We start from the raw sequence: 18,723 nt of genomic DNA, 5'->3' as shown, positions 1-18,723 counted from the left end.
CTGAAGTAAGATTCAGCTTTGGTTCACATCAGCCAGAGATGATCAGTAAAGGATCTGGTTTCAGGCTAGAGGTGTAATGACTTTAGTGACGATGGGCTTCAAGTGAAATATTAAAGCTTAAAGAGTTAGAGGCACAAAATGAGGTTGACATTCTCTGGGTTTTGATGATCTTGCTTATAATCTAATTATTCAAACAGAGTGAGCCGTTAATACTCACAGTACTCACACTCCATGACTCAGTGTCGTAACACTTATCTTAGACCATTAGCTCGGCTCTTAGCAGCAGGTCTGATTGTTCAGACGACTCTGTAGGGGTGAGATTGTTTTTGTGACTTCTTCCTTTAAAGGGAACGTGGTGTTTGTGGAGGCTTCGGTTCTCTGCAGGGATGGAGTGTTTGACCTCGTCCTTCTTCAGATCATAATGATGTGACAGACGTTTTTAGAGGAGACACGCTAACTAACTAAATCACATTCCCAATACAACTCTATGGGGAAAACCCGCAACGCCAAAGATGGCGTTTTTTCTGCCCCTCCCGCTAGAATGCCAATTGTCTGCTTTTAACAGCCAAAGCGGAAAACATATTTCAGCCAAATGTGTGATTCAACTGACGCAAGGTTCTGTTTCACTCCTACTGCGCATGTGTGGTAGTAGTGACTCATGCGCAGCAAAAGTATAACCAGATAACCAAAGATGCACACAAGGTGATGCAAAACCACCGCAAGGTGATGCAAAACCACCGCAAGGTGATGCAAAACCACCGCAAGGTGATGCAAAACCACCGCAAGGTGATGCAAAACCACCGCAAGGTGATGCAAAACAAACGCAAGGAGATGCAAAACCACCGCAAGGAGATGCTAAACCACCGCAAGGTGATGCAAAACCACCGCAAGGAGATGCTAAACCACCGCAAGGAGATGCAAAACCACCGCAAGGAGATGCAAAACCACCGCAAGGAGATGCTAAACCACCGCAAGGAGATGCTAAACCACCGCAAGGAGATGCTAAACCACCGCAAGGAGATGCAAAACCACCGCAAGGTGACGCATTTGGCGTTTCAAATTGGGGTGCCACCACTTCATCAGTTTCTAAAGCTATACCTTATATACAATTACTGCAAGAGAGAAAACAATTCCCCACTCAACCTACATAGTATGAATGAGGTGAAGAAACCATATTATTGAATTGGGCTTAAGAAATAATATTGAGTAATTAATTAGTGCTGATGTGGTTAATTATTTAGAAAAAAATTTAGTTTGTACACGATATCATACTTGATAGTAAATCTATTTAACTTTTGTCCTGAACAGACTGTTGATTAGGAATCACTGGTTTCATGTTCAGAAAGAAATGATCATATGATTGAGACTGGATGAAAACACATATGGTCTGTTCTGACCTTCTGGAGAGGAACGTTAACCTGTAGAGGACGCACAGAAGGCAGAAGAACCCTGAAGCACCGCCAGCTTCCTTTTGGAGCTCATGTTAACCCGGTCTGTTCAGACAGAGCAGCCGGTGTAGTCACAGCCGCGAGGGACTCTGGGAAGAAAACACACTGATAATCTATTGTAAACTAAATAAATTCTATATTATTTGTGATAGAAATAATCTGATTCTGAGAAATCACGACATATGTGTCACATGTTTCCATCTTTTTTTCCTCTGCACACTTTCTGCTCCCCCTCTTTCTGTCTCTCCGTCGCTCCCTCCCTTCTCCTTCCTGCTCTCTCATCAGTATTTGTGTCCAGCCTGCACCTCTCTACCTGCATTCAATCAAGGCTTGATTAACACCCCCGTAATTTAGCGATTTTCAAATCACCGGGGTCATTCATCACCCGCTGGCTGCCCTCATGATGTTGTGTCATCTGTTGTTAACTAAGCTTGATCTCATTTATTGATTAGCTCACTAATCAACTTGATTGAATGCCAGGCAGGGCTTTTTCCGTCTGCATAAAGTACACGTGACAGGACCGAAGTACGCACGGCAGCTTCTGCTACAGAGGTCTATCTGGGGGGGGGGCGGTGGGAGAGGAAATCTTCTCTGTGCTCGTCGGTAATTTAACTCACTGTCAGGACTTTAAACCATGTGAAACTACTGGATGTGTTCTGTGACAGACATTCAGCAAAGAGTAAAGCCTCCTCAGGGGGGCGCCGGAGTTGCAGGAGAATTTGAGTCAAAAATCGCACTCCTTCTGTGAGTCATAACTATAGAATAGATCTGAACACACAGACATGAAACACATGTTGAATCATTCAGTGTGAAATCCCAAAGATAAAAAAAATCACCACACCTCCCCTCATGCAGGATCCAGTCTGATTTTCATCTCTTCTCTGGTTCCAAGAGTGGATCCGCCTCGCACCTTCTCGTTCAAACAGAAAACATGTCTTTGATGTAAAGGCGGTTTGCTGCAGAACGTGATGTGTTTTGGACTCACACGTTTGACTGTGGGCTGCTCAGGCTGATACCTGTTGTGTTTTCACGTTCTGTGTTTTTCTGTGGAGAAATAATGATGCAATGATGGTTCAGATTTTCTCCTAGCTTCAGGAGCTCCATGTGCAGCGAAATAAAAACACAGAATGAAACTGAACTGTTGTTTTGATATGATGCATGTGTTGTTGTTGATTTTTTTGTCCCCCAGATGACTTGGCCAGTAAAGCCAACATTATCATCGACCCTGCAGAGATCCAGGCCACATCCATGGACGACCTGGATGAGGATGAGGAGAGCGGAGCAGCTCAGGTGTCCGGTTTCTATTTCCATGTGTTCTTTGTGTGCATATACTTTTATATTATACATGTACCAGTCCCTCCGGGATTTCTCCGGCCTGATTTTGTGACATCTTTGGGATGTTGGGATGTTGGGATGTTCTTGGGACAAGTGAGCTGCAAAAGTAGATTTGATTTTTTTTAACTTAAGAATTGTAGATGAATCATTAAAAAGTCCCTCCAGCACTTGGCGAGCCGAACCCTAAACCTGCACATGTAAACCAGCTTACCTTGAGTCTTTTAGCACTTGCAGCTGAGATGCAGCACACTTTGTCTCAGTGATTTGTATCGTCTGACATCCTCCGTGCGCTTCTTCCATTCTCTACATGTTTATGTGGCGGCAAAGTGTTTGTTAGTAGACGATCCTGGAGGGACTGAAGTTAACCACAGTAACTTATACTTGTCATTAACAGTTTTCATTATTGCTAACCAACAATAGCAAAGGCTGTGTAATTAATATTACCAGAGTAGGTGTATGGATGTATAAAGAAAACAGTCTAGCATGGTAGCTAACAGACAAAATCAGCTTTACCCCAGTGAGATAAAAAGGACTAACTGTAGTTGGTGTTTGTCTCAATGTCATTAATACCGTCTGTGATAAACTCAAGTTCGAGGCAAAAATATTAAAATATATATATAGTCGATTTTAAGCAAAGTCCATAAGTGTGATCTTGGTGTCACACATTGTTAATCTGTGTATTTTTACTGACAACAGAGGCCGTTCGGTGCTGCGGCGATGGGTGGCGCTCTGGCGAGGCCCAGCTGGTTGAGCTCTCCCACGCTGGGTCGAGCCAACCGTTTTCTGAGCACGGCCGCCGTCAGCCTCATGACTCCCAGACGACCCCTCACACAGCCGGAGAAAGTGAAAGTCCGGACCCTCGCTGTGGAGCAGAGGACCGAGGAGGACAGTGAGTCTTTAACCACGTCACACTGATTAAAGCAGGCCGCCGATTTAACGCTGCTCCTCCATAAAGTTGGAAGCCGATTTATCCTGACTTTTAGTCCAGAGTGTTACTCAACTCCAGAATCCCAGGGTCCTACATTTCCCATAATGCAACTGGGTAGGGTGTGTCATTACTCTCCCTACCTGGTAAATCTACCTGTGTTAGCTCATGGATAACAGTTAGCTCGCTGCTAAAAAACAGTTATTGTTGTAACTAAACTGCTCAGAAGTTCTTCTTCTGGGGTTTTTGTCAGTTACCAAACATCTTCAGGTGCATCAACACTTGGCCGATGTCGATATTTAGAGAGCAGGACGAGATATAGATAGATAGATAGATAGATAGATAGATAGATAGATAGATAGATAGATAGATATAGATATATATATAAGGCTGATATCAAAACAAAGAAAAGTTGTGTGTCATCTTTTATTCCTGCAGAGTACAATCTAATCTCAGCCAGTAAGGTGATGTTTCAGATGTATGAATGAAACCGAAACATACTTTGGGTTCTGCTGTAGATTTCAGAGCATGACTGGGGTTTAAGGGAGAGCGGGGTTCAGTTTGTCAGACATTACTCAGCTGCATTATTTTCTACTGTATAACTATCTATATATTTAACGCTAGCCAGTAATGCTGTAGAAAAGAGGACAGTGACTGAGGACATTTAGGGCTCCAAACTCACTTTCTCACCACTTTCCCAAAACTCACAAAACATTGTTCCACAGCAAGGCTGCCTACAGATGTTCCTGCAGACACTTTTCGGCCTCGTGAGTGCAGGTATCGACCGACCGATTATCTCAAAAAGCCAGATATCAGCCAGATTAAGCTCCTCCTGGACTGGAGGAGGACCGATCCTCAGTTACACGCAGCACAGAAAAGAGGCTGTAATCAGATTTGTGACAAAGAGAGACGCAAAAAAGTGACTGAGAACAGTCTCGTATCAGATGAGATTTAAGACTCTGAGAGCGGAAAATCAAGAGAGAAAACAATTTCTCCAACATGCAGAAATGTCTCAAGTGTTTTGTCAAGAAAATGTTTTGTCTCTTACATTGATAGATCGTTAGAATAATTAACTTTATTCATCCCAGAGGTGTAACAGAAGCTGCGATTCACATAAAATAAAAATAAAATTACAGTTACAAGACATGAGGTAGGTTAAAAATATAAAGGAATAAAATACAATTAACTAATTTACAAATATATACTTTACTTAAGTAGAAGTTAAGATTTACTGATCTCTGTGACTACATCTGTGCAAGTGAGTGTATGAGGATGTTCGTTGTGTCATTCAGGAACAATACGCCTCCTCTCCTGCCCAGAGGGGAGTCGCTGCATAGGGACGTTGATTCTCATGTGTTTCACAGGTCGACTAATCGCATGGAAAAGAAATCTACTGTACTGACCCGAATGTTAGACGACCCCGATTATAAGTGACACGTTAAATACCTCTATTAAAGCACAGTTTGTTTGTCTGTCAGACTCGCTGTCTCTCCTGTCAGACTGTTGAAGCAGTCGAAATGATTTTCTCTGACAGCCTGTTTCAGACGTCTGCAGACAGAATCTGCTGCAGGTCAAATTTGGACAAACCGAACACAGACTCTGACAAACTCGCTGTAAGTGTAGGGCTGGGCAATATGGCCAAAAATGTTATCACTGTAAAACATTTTATATCATTCGATATAGATAATTATCAGGATAAATGTCTAATCATTATTTCTTTCTTTAAGGGCAGAGAATTGAGGCAGAGAATTAAAAACTATAAAATGAATTAAATCAAACATTTATTAAACTTTTGTTGTTGAGGAAAATTATATTGCGATAATTATCATTATTAAGTTATTGCCCAGCCCTTAGTGCACTTGAAGAAACCAGCTAGCCTAGCAACAATAAGGCTTCAAACAACCCACAATGCAACGCTCTCTGCAGGAGACACATTTCCTTTAAAGAAGAAAACCTGATGTTGTGATCCTCAAATATAAATTAACGTCCACTGTTTCAATCGTACCGTCCAGAAAAACTAAATCATCTTATATTTGTGTAAATAAAAGGGATTTGGTGTCATTGACATGAACCGCCATCAGATGTCAGAGGAGTTTTCTGCTGATTGAAGCCACGCTTCCAGATAATGAAGTCCCTCTCTGCTGGTGAAGCTTTCATTTTTCCTGGATTCAGAATGATTTCCCTGTCGGGTGGTTTTCAGTGTAATCAGCCTCACAGGTAGACTGTGAGTCAGAGCTGCAGGGCTCATGTTGATTTGATGCTGCTGTGACTTTGACACTGGGTAGGCCGGCTGCATGTTCACTCAGCTCTGTGTCCAGTGAGCAGCTTGTTGATTGACTTGAGTAGAAGTAGAAAAAAACCCCAGTGTGATGCCAATTATCCAGAGCAGGCTGGTGGAAGAACGATCCCACACCTCCGCCCTCTGCTTCCTGCAGCTGTAGATCCCAACCCACAGTCACTTCACACCTGCAATTTTTACTTTTCCAAACTTTTTGTTTTTCTTTCCTGTTTGTTTCTCTTTCACCCGAAGTTGAGGGAAGCCACGGTAACGACGGGCTGCTGCTGGGGCGACCGGTGGAGGAGCCCGATCAGCCAATCGCAGACAAGTCCCTGCTGGAGATTGTGGACGGAATTGTGATGATGTACAACCTGAGTGTTCACCAGCAGCTGGGAAAGGTGAGTTTGTTGTTTTTATATGCTTTCAGCGTAGCTTGTTCCTCAAGACCTTTACCTCGTTTGGACTGAAGGAAGCAGGGATTAAGTTGCGTTCGATAGTTCCAGGTGTAAATAAAGTATGGCGGACCCTCGCTGATCCACACAGACGCCTCAGCAGCTGCAACTTGCGGACAGTTTCATTCACAAACTAAGGATCAAGGTTCAGCTTTATTGTCGCTATACAAGACAGGGTTACACAGTGAAATGCTGTTGTTGAAAGGCAAAGATTATAAAACTATAAAATTGTCAGTAAAATACAACAAAGTAGAATATGGAAACAAAAGAAAGTAAATGCAAGTAAAACCCACCCAAAGCTCCCCTCACCGACATGACTGATGCTCTGTAGATTTTAATCACCTGCTGGACCGTTTGGTGCCGGGCGGGCACTAGTGTCAGTATTGGGACGAGGCTTGTACGTTTCTTGTTATTTAATGCTGTTAAAAACCCAGTGTTAAACGGCCCGGGGGCTAAATGAAATAAGACCATAGCATTAATCAGCTCTTATATCCGTACTTTTTAACATTTTGGTGCAATTTATTATTACACTCGAGCCTCTTTCCAGCTCTCTGTGTTGGTCTAAGCTCCTCTTTGGTTTCGCCTTGTGTTATAAATCCAGCGCACCGCTGTCCTGTACAGACGTTTCCTCTGTTCATATCTTAAAAGTTCAGTGTGTTTTCCCTCTCCTTTATTGATTTATATTCTTTTTTGTGCTGTAACAGGTTTGTGAAATGAAAAAGCCCAAAGTCCAGCCCAAAGGGAGTTCCCATCTCCCACAGAAAACTCTGCTCTGAACTGCCTGAAAACAGCTTGTTTGTAGTCCAGCCGCTTCCCTAAACGCGCCTCATATAACGCTCGCCGAGCGGCGACTCCGACACGCCCTCAGAAACAGCGAGCTGCAGCACACAGCTCTCCTCTCCCTTCCAAACACTAGCTACCCTCCAGGCAGTCAGTGGACATGAAGTTGTTCCTGTGATGTAGAGACAGAGCTCAGTTAAAACTTTATGGATACAGATTAATAACTCACCGCTCTGAAACTCTCGCTCCAGTCCGTGTTGCCGACCGGCTCGGCTGAACCCGAGCTGTTTACCGGCTTCTCGCTGACCCGCCCTTCTCTGCTTCTGATTGGCTAGTAGTCCTTAACTAGGAACTGAGCATGTGCAACTCCCAACAAAGATCATTTAGAGACAAGATGCATCACTCCATAGCTAAAACGAAGCCTTCAACACAGGGTGAAAAGAGGAGCTGCAGCAATGTGCAGTATGACAAAAAAATATGGTGTTTTTTGAAAATGAAACCATGTAAACCTGTTCTGGTACAACCTCTAAATAAGATTTTGAACCTGTAAATGAGCATAATCCACTTCTTTAAGGTATCGACTTTAGTAGCCCAGTATCGAGTAGTATTGAAACGTCTCCAGCCAAACGATTATATGATTTTATTCAAGACACAAAGGTCCATAGAGACAACACACTGTATATATCTATATATGCACGCGCACACACACACACACACACACACACACACACACACACACACACACACACACACCTTGTGTCACTCTTAGAAACATCAACTATGGACACAATGATCATATTCTTAGACCCTATTAGTCTGCACATGAATCTATACATAAAATTTCTTCAGACAGCGTTAAAAGTGGCCACATTGTTGGACACAAACATTTCACTGGCACTACTCCACCTAGGAATTTTAAGCACAGTTCTCAGTGCATCATTATCAGCCACTCGAGAAGTTTTTTCATTTTAAACTCACTAAAATTACACCGTAGGTGGGCAGTGTACATTGGAGTGCAATAGGATTTAAAAAGGGAGATTTTAACATCAGGAGTGCACATGTGGAATTTGCGTGCCAGCATGTTTGCCTGCCCGTACAGTTTACCACATCATCATCATCATCACAGAGATCATCTCTTATCACATGTCCCAGATATTTAACTTTCTTTACAACCTCTAGTGGTTCACCTGCCAATAAGAAAGAAGGATAGACACACTTCATACCCTCCTTGGTTTTGGCGATCAGTAACACACTCTTCATTGAGTTAAATTTTATATCAAACTTCAATCCCTATTGGGAACATATTCTAAGACGGAGGGAGACAGTACCACCAAATCATCAGTATAAAGCATATGATTAATGAGACTGTCCCCCACCAAGCAGCCAGTTGTACAGCCCTTTAACTCCCCAGATAAATTATCCATATACAGATTGAATAGCAACGGAGACAGAATTCCGCCCTGCCGCACTCCATTGGAGACATAGAAAGGTGTTGAGAAACTCACCCCCCACCTGACTTGCATAGTTTGGTGAGACTACCAGAACTGCAGTATCCTGATTAGGTAAAAGGGGACACCACGCTAACAGTTTCCCATGATTGATACGATCAAAAGCCTTTGACGCATCCAGGAAACACATAAAGACTGTGCTATTGCGTGATCTGTACCTGTAAATACACAGATCAGTTCCATGCTTGTTCTTAAAACCAAACTGATGATCTGTTGATGTAATGTTTTCAGCAAGCCTATCCATAAGGATCCCTTCAAATACCTTAGATGGTGTACTTGCAAGTGCAGTCGGTCTATAGTTATCCACTAGTTATCTTACCAGTCTTATTTTTAACTACAGGTACCAGTAGGATAGATAACATGGATCCAGGAAGCCTGCCATGCTTCATAAACCCAGAAAAGCATAGAGCAAGTAAAACTGAAATACTTTGACTTGCGTATTTCAGATGTTCTACTGTTATTCTATCCCGCCCACAGGCTTTGTTCATTTTAAGGTTGTCAATAGCATAACATACTTCCTCTGGCCTGATGACTACACCATCACTGTGAGGTATCTCTCCTATATTAAACCCATCGCTCTTCACACAGTTAAAAATGTTCTCATAGTGTCTCCTCCATAGCTCTGCAATGTTTTCAGGTTCCGTAATGCCATCAATACTATAAGGCAATGGCATTTTGTTGTTATTAACCACTTTCACCTCCTTCCAGAACTTTATTAGTCTCGCCATAGAGTTCGCCCTCATTTCTTTTTATAAAACGCACAGCATATTTGAACCTAGCATTAGACCGTACCTTATGCTCACAGACCAGGCAGGCCATGCCTAGGCTTGCCTGCTTAGACCTAACTTCTAAATGCATCTCTTGCCTCCCTATGAACTTCATGGACATAGTCATTCCACCCTGGTCTTACAGTATGTTGTTTCACCACTTTACTTCTTATTAGTTCACTTCCATCAAATAAACAGTTCACTATTCTATCATGCATTACACATAGGCCATTATTGTGACCTACATTCTTAAAGCTGCTATCCACACACATAACTGCATCAACAGGTAACTCAATACTTCTCAAGTGCTCATCAGTCAGTAACTTGTAATATTGCAAGTCGTCTTCTGTGAGCCTTGTCCAGTCCAGAGTATCTCACCTGATTTATGGCTGTCACTATAGACAAGCTCCGGTAGACCCTAAATATTTATGAACATAGAGACAGGAATATGGTCTGCTGTGGCCAAACCATATAGAATCTCAATCATGTGCATCAGCTGTAGATATACAATGGTCCAACCAAGATGTAGTATGCCAAGCTTCACTCACATGTGTATAGCTATCAGCTGGCAGTAATTCCTTAGTGGACAACATAACCTTGCTATCATTGCAGAATTGTGTCAAGTGTTGACCAAAAAGTGAATTAGTATCTGATATATCAGCATTCAGATCCCCCAAGACAAATATGGATTGGTATTCACTTTCCCTTATGTTGGAACCTATAAAAGCAAGCTTATTTAAGTACTCATTTTCATTTTTGTGACATTCATATGGAGCGTATACATCCTACCATGCAGAATTCTGGTGTTTAGGTCTGTCGTGGATTCCCCTGCCCCATGAAAATCATTATTCACAGTGTTGAGTTCATCCAGATCTTGAATAGCTAAAAAAGTCCCTTGCAAACGCACCACATCAGCATTCTCAAAGAGCTTGTCAATAACAGTGCGTTGGGCTCTCGCTCCAGCATCCTGTCCAAGCTGCAGACCACGGGAGTTATACGACACAACTCTCATAGCAGTTTATCATTGTTTAACATGCACGGGACGCCCTTGTTTCAGGCACACTCATCTCTGTGTCAAGTGATGCCTTAAGACCAGCCCCTACCGCAGCCCTAGGCTTGCGATTCTCATAGAAGCACCTTACGTAGGTCCCTCCTGGCCACATCTCTGCTACTTCCTTGCATGCAGCTGTAACTTTAAAAGAGCTGTAGCGAGTGCACTCAGAGCCAATTTTCATATTATATTATATAGGATTTCACATCTCTGGAGAGTTGTTCTTTTAAATAACTAGCCAGAGTCTAAGTCAGGAGCAAGCTCGGCCACAAACACACTCACCAGCTTAGTCGTCACTGCATGTATGTTCTCCACTGCACCCGTTCCAACTATTCCATAGGTCGTCTTCTCTCTGGGAGGATTCATACTAGTCTTGTTCTGTACTGTTGCTTGCGCTGGCCATGCTTTAATACACGGCTCTGTGCAGGGGACATCGCCACCTCAATCCCCCCCCGCCAGCTGTCTCCTCAATGACGGGCAACGCCGAGGGTCCAGGTGCAGGCTCCCTGTGACTTGGTCCAAGGAGCTGGGCCTCCTCACTGGCCATGATAGTGGCTGCATTCCCCTTGCTGGCACTGGGTTGCTCAATCACACTCGATCGTTTGCTAATTCCACAAAGGTTCTCACATTCAGTCGACTGCTTAGTCACAGTCTTTTTCATGGAGACCAACTCTACACTTAGGCGCTCAATCTTACTAACCAGGCAAGAGACATCGAGGCTATTAAAAGTCACTGGTGGTAAATCATCCAAGTGATAGGACACAAAGTGAGGAACATTCCCACCAACCTCTTTCAGTAGTTTTAAACGGCTCTTAACATTGTTGACATCTTTCAGTTGCCCTTTGTGAGCTACACAATGCTGCCCCGTGCCAGGTCACAGTTCAAACAGGACCTTCTTGGAGTTTTCAATCCACTCCGATCCAAAATGATTTACAGCCATCAGGATAATGTCTTCCTGAGGCACAGTCTTCAATTTGACAGCTTAACAGTTCATCTTCCACTATAGTTTTGCCATCAATTGTGGTGTAAATCTCAGGTTTAATCCTTTGTTTGATAGCATGCCGTGCCGCTCTATCATTGTTATCGAGTACTGTATTCGACCCTTTTTGTAACCAGATGCAAACATGCAAGCAACACACCGAAAGAAAGCGAAGAGCATGCCTCTTTTTATTTATTTTTATTTATACTTTAAGTCACTGCATCTCCTGACAGAACACCATGGCTGAATTTCAGTGTCTCGAGTTGTTCGCCCCCCCCCCCCTTAGCGCTGCTGTCATCCTCTTGCGCTCTAAGATGCTGTTTAATGTTAATAATGTTGGATTGCTAATTCTTATTTCATGGCCTATTTGGGATTTTTTGGGGTAATGCAGATAAAATAATATAAAAAACTTGACATAAAATTCAATAAATACATGATGTTTCCAAAGTCTGTCAGTAATCGTGTTAAATAATCATGATCTAAATAGCCCTACAATATTTTTTTTATTTGATAATTCAAAAATAAAATTCAGGGTTGTTTTTGGCTTCCTAGAGAAATAAAACTTATTATTATCGTAGTCTTTTGCTTGTTTTCTGTATGTAAAGCGTCCTTGGGTTACAGGAAAGGTGCCTTAAATTGAACAAATTCTTCTTACTATTATTATTATTACTATTATTATATCAGGCTTACAGAAAGAATAACTGGTTCAGAAAGTGCCCCGTGTAAGTTCCTGATCGGAGGTGGGTCAAATTGATTGGAAGATTTCTGTATTCAGGTCAGAGTTTATTTCCACGAAAAAATATTCTGCGAACTTTTGCATCTCAAAATGTAAGACATTTTTTCCAAAATGTTTCATTATCTGAGCATGTTTGTGGCTGAATAAGACGGCGCTTTGGCCTCTGAGCGGCGACCTCCTGACAGGGTCGTATGTAAACACTGAATTGGAGGAGTATATTGTGCGGAGTGAGCATCTGTCTGGACGTGAACACAAAAGGTTAATGTTGCATATTTTATTCTGCCCGACCTTCACATGGAGGCTCTGATAAACTCTGAAATGTGACTGTGAAGTCGTTGAGTCATCCCCTGCACGCTGTCTGATCTGAATACATTCATTCTTTCTTTCATAATGGAGAGGCTTGACAGACGTCGTTATGTGATTTTGCACATTTCAAAGTACTCTGATGACACAGGGCTCTGCTGTTAGAAAAGTGAGATGCTTTTGGCTACAGTCTGTTAGTTGCTCTTCATCCCTTGTGGGGGGGAGTTTTGCTGGGGAGGCAGGCGGTTGGGGAGGCTGCTGTGTGCTACACGCTCTTTGTATACAACCGGGGGGGGGGGGGGTGTTCAGAGTCTGAATTCTAAGATCTCGACGCACTGCAGCTAAAGAAAACTACATGAAGGCAACATCTTCACACACTCCTGTGATACGCCAATATCTACACAGACAGCACAGCACGCTACCAGGGCACAAAAACAAATGATGACCTGATGGTGGCGCTAGAGGAAAAACCACATGATCACCAAAAGGGCTGGGTATCGCTACTTGATGCCATTTAAAGAGGTGGTATTCTGCTTTTTGGCTTTTCACCTCTCCTTTATTGAGTTATATATTCCTTTTTTAGTGCTGTTACAGGTTTGCAAAATGAAAAAAGGGAGTTCCTATCTCCCACAGAAAACGCCGGTTCCCTTTCATCCCTGTGACGTCACAGGGATGAAAGCTAAACGCGCCTCATATAACGCTCGCCAAGCGGCTACTCCGACACGCCCTCAGAAACAGCGAGCTGCAGCACACAGCTCTCCTCTCCCTTCCAAACACTAGCTACCCTCCAGGCAGTCAGTGGACATAAAGTTGTTCCTGTGATGTAGAGACAGAGCTCAGTTAAAACTTTATGGATACAGATTAATAACTCACCGCTCTGAAACTCTCGCTCCAGTCCATGTTGCCAAGCTAGTCAGCAACATGATAACATGGTTTTTGAAAATTAAACCATGTAAACCTGTTCTGGTACAACCCCTAAATAAGATTATGAACCTGAAAATGAGCATAATACCACCTCTTTAAGGTATCGACTGAAGTAGCAGTTTTTAACAGCCAGCTGCAGCTGTGGCTTATATCAGATCTAGTGGGTGTGGTCGGCTGGATGTGCAGATTTTTCCTCTGTTTGCTCCTTTTGTCTTTAGTGTAGTTTAGTTACTTGTTTAAACAGACTCCTTACTCGTTTTCTGTTTCTGACAGTTGTCTTTTTGGAGGTTTGTGACTTACCACTAAAGGAAAAACACTCGAATATCTTTCAGTTCAGTTCTTCAAGGTTTATTGATCCAAAGTTAACACAATTATTCTTCGTTTTTATTTGTAACAAACGTATCAAGAATTTAACTTGATTTGACTTCATTTCCTCAACTCACAGTGCTTATTAAACTATTTCATTCCTCCTGTCTCATTCAAATACAAAAATAAATCTCCCAATCTGTTGTCCTTCCTCTGATGATACTACAGTGAGGACCTAATTAGGATGAGGAGAGTTCTGATGTCTTTTAATAACAGTTATTTGTAAAGGAAGTAAGAAAATAGATCACATTGCTTGTCCATAACAATAAAAATAACAATACCAATCAACTATTATGGCTTCTACAGGTGGCATTTTACACAAGGTATCAAATGAAGTACTCTATTGGTCTGTATCACTTGTACTGAGAGTACTGGTTTTGGTACAGGTATTGTAAATTGTATTTTAAACGATACCCAACCTAATCACCAAAGTTAACAATTCATCGAAAGAAAATGTAGTGAATACAGTGTATTTTGTAGGTTTGAGTTTAATCGCTTAAATCCGCTCGTTGGCTCTTTAACATTTAACCTCACCAGCTGGTTCAGATTCATCTCTAATTTAACTTTTATTGCAAACTGTCGTGAGATCGTTGATCATCTTCCATGTTCATCAGTCTGCAGAGGCTTTCCACTGAAACCATGTCGTCCACATGAATATGCTGACCTTAAAACACATCTGTGGAGAAGGATGGTGTGGTTATTTGTTCCTCCGCAGATTGATGTAGCATTTGCATTAAGATGAGTCAGTGACAGCAAAGTGCTGCTGTCTGATGGGAAATGCTTTCTGAGTGAGTGCACATATATACATGTAGGGAAGTGCACCTGATGGACTGAAGGCTGTCCATGATGTAAGGAAAGTAACATCCTGCTGTCTGAATAATGATGACAATGATAATGACAATAATAAAAATAATGTTATAGCACAAATGGTTTTCAAATGCAGGGAGAGATAATCACACACATAAAAACCATCCATCAACAAGAGGAAGCACATGACAGAGCTGTTTCATGCGAACAAATGAGCATAGTTTTCAGAAAAGAAGATAAGTTTATAAAAATGTGTTTGAAGACAGGATGTAAAAGCTGAGGCCGCATCAGACTAAATACCGAGTGAAAGGCTAACCTGAAGCCATGGAGTCGCTACAGCACCACAGATAAAGGCCTGAAGCTGCTTTGAGGGATAGTGAATAGTTAAAAGTTCACTGACATACTGCGGTTTCTGGTGATAAATACTTACAGAAACAATAACCAGTGTGGCTAGACAAACTGTTGCAGAGCAGAGTGGTTGTAGAGCTGTGCACAGTGTGAAGCTACAGCTCGAGCATTAAGGCAGCTAAACAAGGCGTTACAATCTACAGACACGGTAATTGTTTATACTGTTGTAATCCTAGCTCTCTAAAATATGTAACTTGGACGTAGAAAACTTTAGTGTCCTCAGAGAAGCAAAACCATAACACAAAAAGCCAACGTGTCAAATAAACAGAAGCAACAATAGTCTAAGATCATCTATCCACCGTGATAAAATGAGAATTAAATAAATATGTCCTCAAAGTCCAGCTGGCATTTAAAGTGCATGTCAGTAACTGTATCAGTCAGATGTCATAAAAATAACAGTGATTTAAATTACACATCCCCTCTGTCTATTCCACGTACCCTAGTCCGCGTGTTTCCCCCGGACTCATCTTGGCTTCTGTATCTCATTTATTTGAGTTATTGCCATGGGTATAAATTAGTTTTTTGCACGATTGGTTTTAATCTCGGAGTATTTTTACAGCTGACCGGAAGGGACTGGGATGTGTCCCTGCAGATCTTGTCTGCTTTCTCAGTCAGCCCTTTAAGGTTCAGGCAATGTAGGTCAGCCAGCTGTTCTCCCATGATTTCCCCACAGGTCTTCACAGTTTTTCCTAATTTATTCCTGGGAGTGATTTTGGAATATCCATACCAACACACATTTCAATAACACAGGATACTCTCAATAAAATATTTGTAAAACATCACATCTTTCATCAACTGTTGTCTACGTATCATAAATATCCTGAAAACTCTATGTTGGTCAAACTAAGATTCTACTCCGCCCACGACAGGTGGAGATATCATCAATAGATTGCTGCGTGAATAAACCATCAGCTGAACGTCACTTGTTTCCTTGCAGCCTTAAAGCCAACGCTCACTTTTTTAAATTATGTCCTGTTGCTTGATTCACTGATACAGTATGATGGGGTTTACGATCCAGGTGTAGTGGTATAGTAGTTTCTTAGATATTTATAGTGTTTTGATGCAATCTATTATTTTCACTTATATTTGGAGATATTTTAATAGACTTGCTTATTTATTTATTTATTTATTTATCTATCTAAAATTATTTGAACTCTGCCCCTCTACATTTTTCCAGCTGGTGCTGAATGAGTTTCCAATTAGCGGAGGTTATTTAAGAGAATGTGAGTCTCTGTTCTGTTGAAGACACACCTGGAGTCAAAGCACTTGTCATTTGATAAAGTGTGTTGCCCTCTTGTCCGAGCGCTTCAGTCTACTCTGGATCGTTTTCTCTGAAGTCTCTTCTAGTAACAAGGCTTTAAAATCAACCAGGCGTGAAGATATAGCATAATCTAGCTGTATTCCTGAAAAATACAACATTGGACTAATTATGAATTTATTCCTGAGTTGATTGAACACATTTATTGTGTGTTGTCTAAACTTTAGGTTGTAGCGTAACCATTACTATATTTACTAGTCTTTACAAAGGTGTTAAACTGAATTATTTCTCACATCAGCTCAGCTGCTCTGTAGTGTGACCAGAGAGATATACAACTGTGTCATCTGCATAACAGTTGACTGTAATTATTGTTTTCTTGGCCCATTGATGAATCGTTTAGCCAATAAAGTAAAGTAAATAACGAAAGAGGTTTAGTTATAAGACAAAGGAAAGATTAAATTCTCACATTTGAGAACCAGAGAATGTTTGGCATTTTTCCTTAGAATAATGACCATTAGTTGGTGATTAGTTTTCTGTTGATCGATTAATCGACTAATCTTTGCAGCTCCAGTTGAAACATCCTGACTTTTCCTCATTAGTGAAATATCTCTGCTAACACGCTGTACTAAGACGGTGAACTTGGCCAACATTAAACCAGCTAAACGTCAAAATGTTAGCATTATCACTGTGAGCATGTTAGCATGTTGATGATAGCATTTAGCAGTGCGTCCTCACAGAGCTGCTAGCATGGCTGCAGACTTTAGGCCGACAGTGTGTCCTTCGTCTGAGCAAAGCAACCTGTCTCGTCCCTGAGCTCAGGAACGTCACTGCTGTTGCTGTGAACTCTGCCTAAAGGAACGTCTTCCTCCCCTTCCTCTCTGAGAGTGGCATCAATCTGAACATCTGACTCTCAATGTCTGTGCCCTGAATATGAAACTGCCAGTTAGCTTAGAGAAGATGATTTTCACAAAATGCAAGCTGATTCAGATTTGATGCTACACATTGATTGTTAGCTCCATGTTGAACAAATCAAGGTATATTTTGGTGAACTTGTGTTGAAGCTGTCTCTGCTCTGCACCCTCTCTGTGAGCCTGTTCTCACCATCATATTTACAAATGTCACTTTTCCTGCAAGCTAAAGATTTCTGTAGATGTCTCTCGTTAAAGTCGCAGCTTCATAAAGAGCCGTTGATACTAAACACAGTCAGACCTGTGTGAAGATCGTCTGGAGTAAAGGATCACTTGGGTTTTCTGTCTTTATTTTTTGTCACACTGACATGGCGATCTGCAGATTTATTTTAATCCCCATGACCTCTGCAGCCGCCCCTCCTAACTGCAGCCGTGTACATGAATAATGTTTTTGCATACATCAAACATTTCAGCACTTTCAGGTGTATAGAGATTTCTCTGGTTTGATCATTTCTTGTTAATTAAGGATTCTGTACACAGCTGTTCTCCTGAACGTTCTTTCTTCTGACTGATGATGCCATTTCTCCTTCGTGAATCTGCTTCCATGATTCTTTCATCTCTTTTATTTTCCTTCTCATCGCCAAGTAATCCTCACATCTGGTCTGCAGTTTAATCAGAAATTGCTCCTCCTCAAACCGCGGCCTCTCGACCTCTCTGTTATTGCCACGTCTCTTTTCTAATTTAAAAACAGCCAGCAGTGCTGAACGTGGCAGCAGCCTATATAGCTCCACAATGATTGGTCATCATCTCAGCAGACTGTTGTGATGAGCTGTTTCAGATATATATAGATCAGTAAAAGACTGTTGATGTTTCACGTATTCTGTTTGACAGTGAAGTGTTGCATCTTTCTGTGTTTTATACACCTACAAAATAAGCTCTTTCTGCTACCACCTCCCACTTTAGTTCCTAATACATCTTCTCACTAAAATCTTGGTTAGCTGTGTCCTCTGTCTGCGGCTGTCACTTTTTCAAAGAGTCAAGTTCAAACTAATTTGCAAAGTCCCGGGAACCTCCTCCCCCATGACATCATGCAGCTTGTGAAAGACTGTAAGCTATGATTGGTTGGAAACTGATGTGTAGTCTGTCATGTCTCATGTTCGGTGTCCTTATTATCTGATCAGCTCGGCTTTACTGGTTAGGCTCCTCCTCCTTCACAAGGCAAACTGATGAAACGCTGTCGCGTTATAGATTGCAAGTCTTGAATTCAAAAAGCTCATTACAAATCAACTATATTCAGAATTTCAAATAAAACATCTGACTCTTCTTTCGTTTTTACTGTTGGCTGTCTTAACCAGCTTAACTTGAGATTTTATGCCCTGAGTTTCACCTCTCAGGCTGCCTTCGTGCTGGAGGTTGTTGGGGCCGTACCTAAGAAGAAGACTGCAGACTGGAAAAATGTGGTCATAATTTATTGACATTTAAATTTCTCC

At 41.8% G+C, this 18,723-nt stretch overlaps 1 protein-coding gene across 1 annotated transcript in view; it reads left to right on the top strand.

Moving 5' to 3' along the window:
• The window catches only part of LOC119885460 (E3 ubiquitin-protein ligase RNF123), a 168,277-nt gene that overhangs the window by 32,239 nt on the left and 117,315 nt on the right, over positions 1–18,723 (top strand). Inside the window, 3 exon segments of the mRNA XM_038695501.1 lie at positions 2,638–2,738; positions 3,480–3,672; positions 6,239–6,384. Of these exon segments, the coding sequence (XP_038551429.1) occupies positions 2,638–2,738; positions 3,480–3,672; positions 6,239–6,384 (440 nt within the window).

This window comes from Micropterus salmoides, unplaced genomic scaffold (assembly GCF_014851395.1).
Source record: "Micropterus salmoides isolate LMB-PRFRI ecotype aquatic unplaced genomic scaffold, ASM1485139v1 Ms_hic_scaffold_4, whole genome shotgun sequence".
Lineage (NCBI taxonomy): Eukaryota > Metazoa > Chordata > Actinopteri > Centrarchiformes > Centrarchidae > Micropterus > Micropterus salmoides.
The sequence above is the reverse complement of the archived record's forward strand: the minus strand, read 5'-3'. Positions and strand labels throughout refer to the sequence as shown.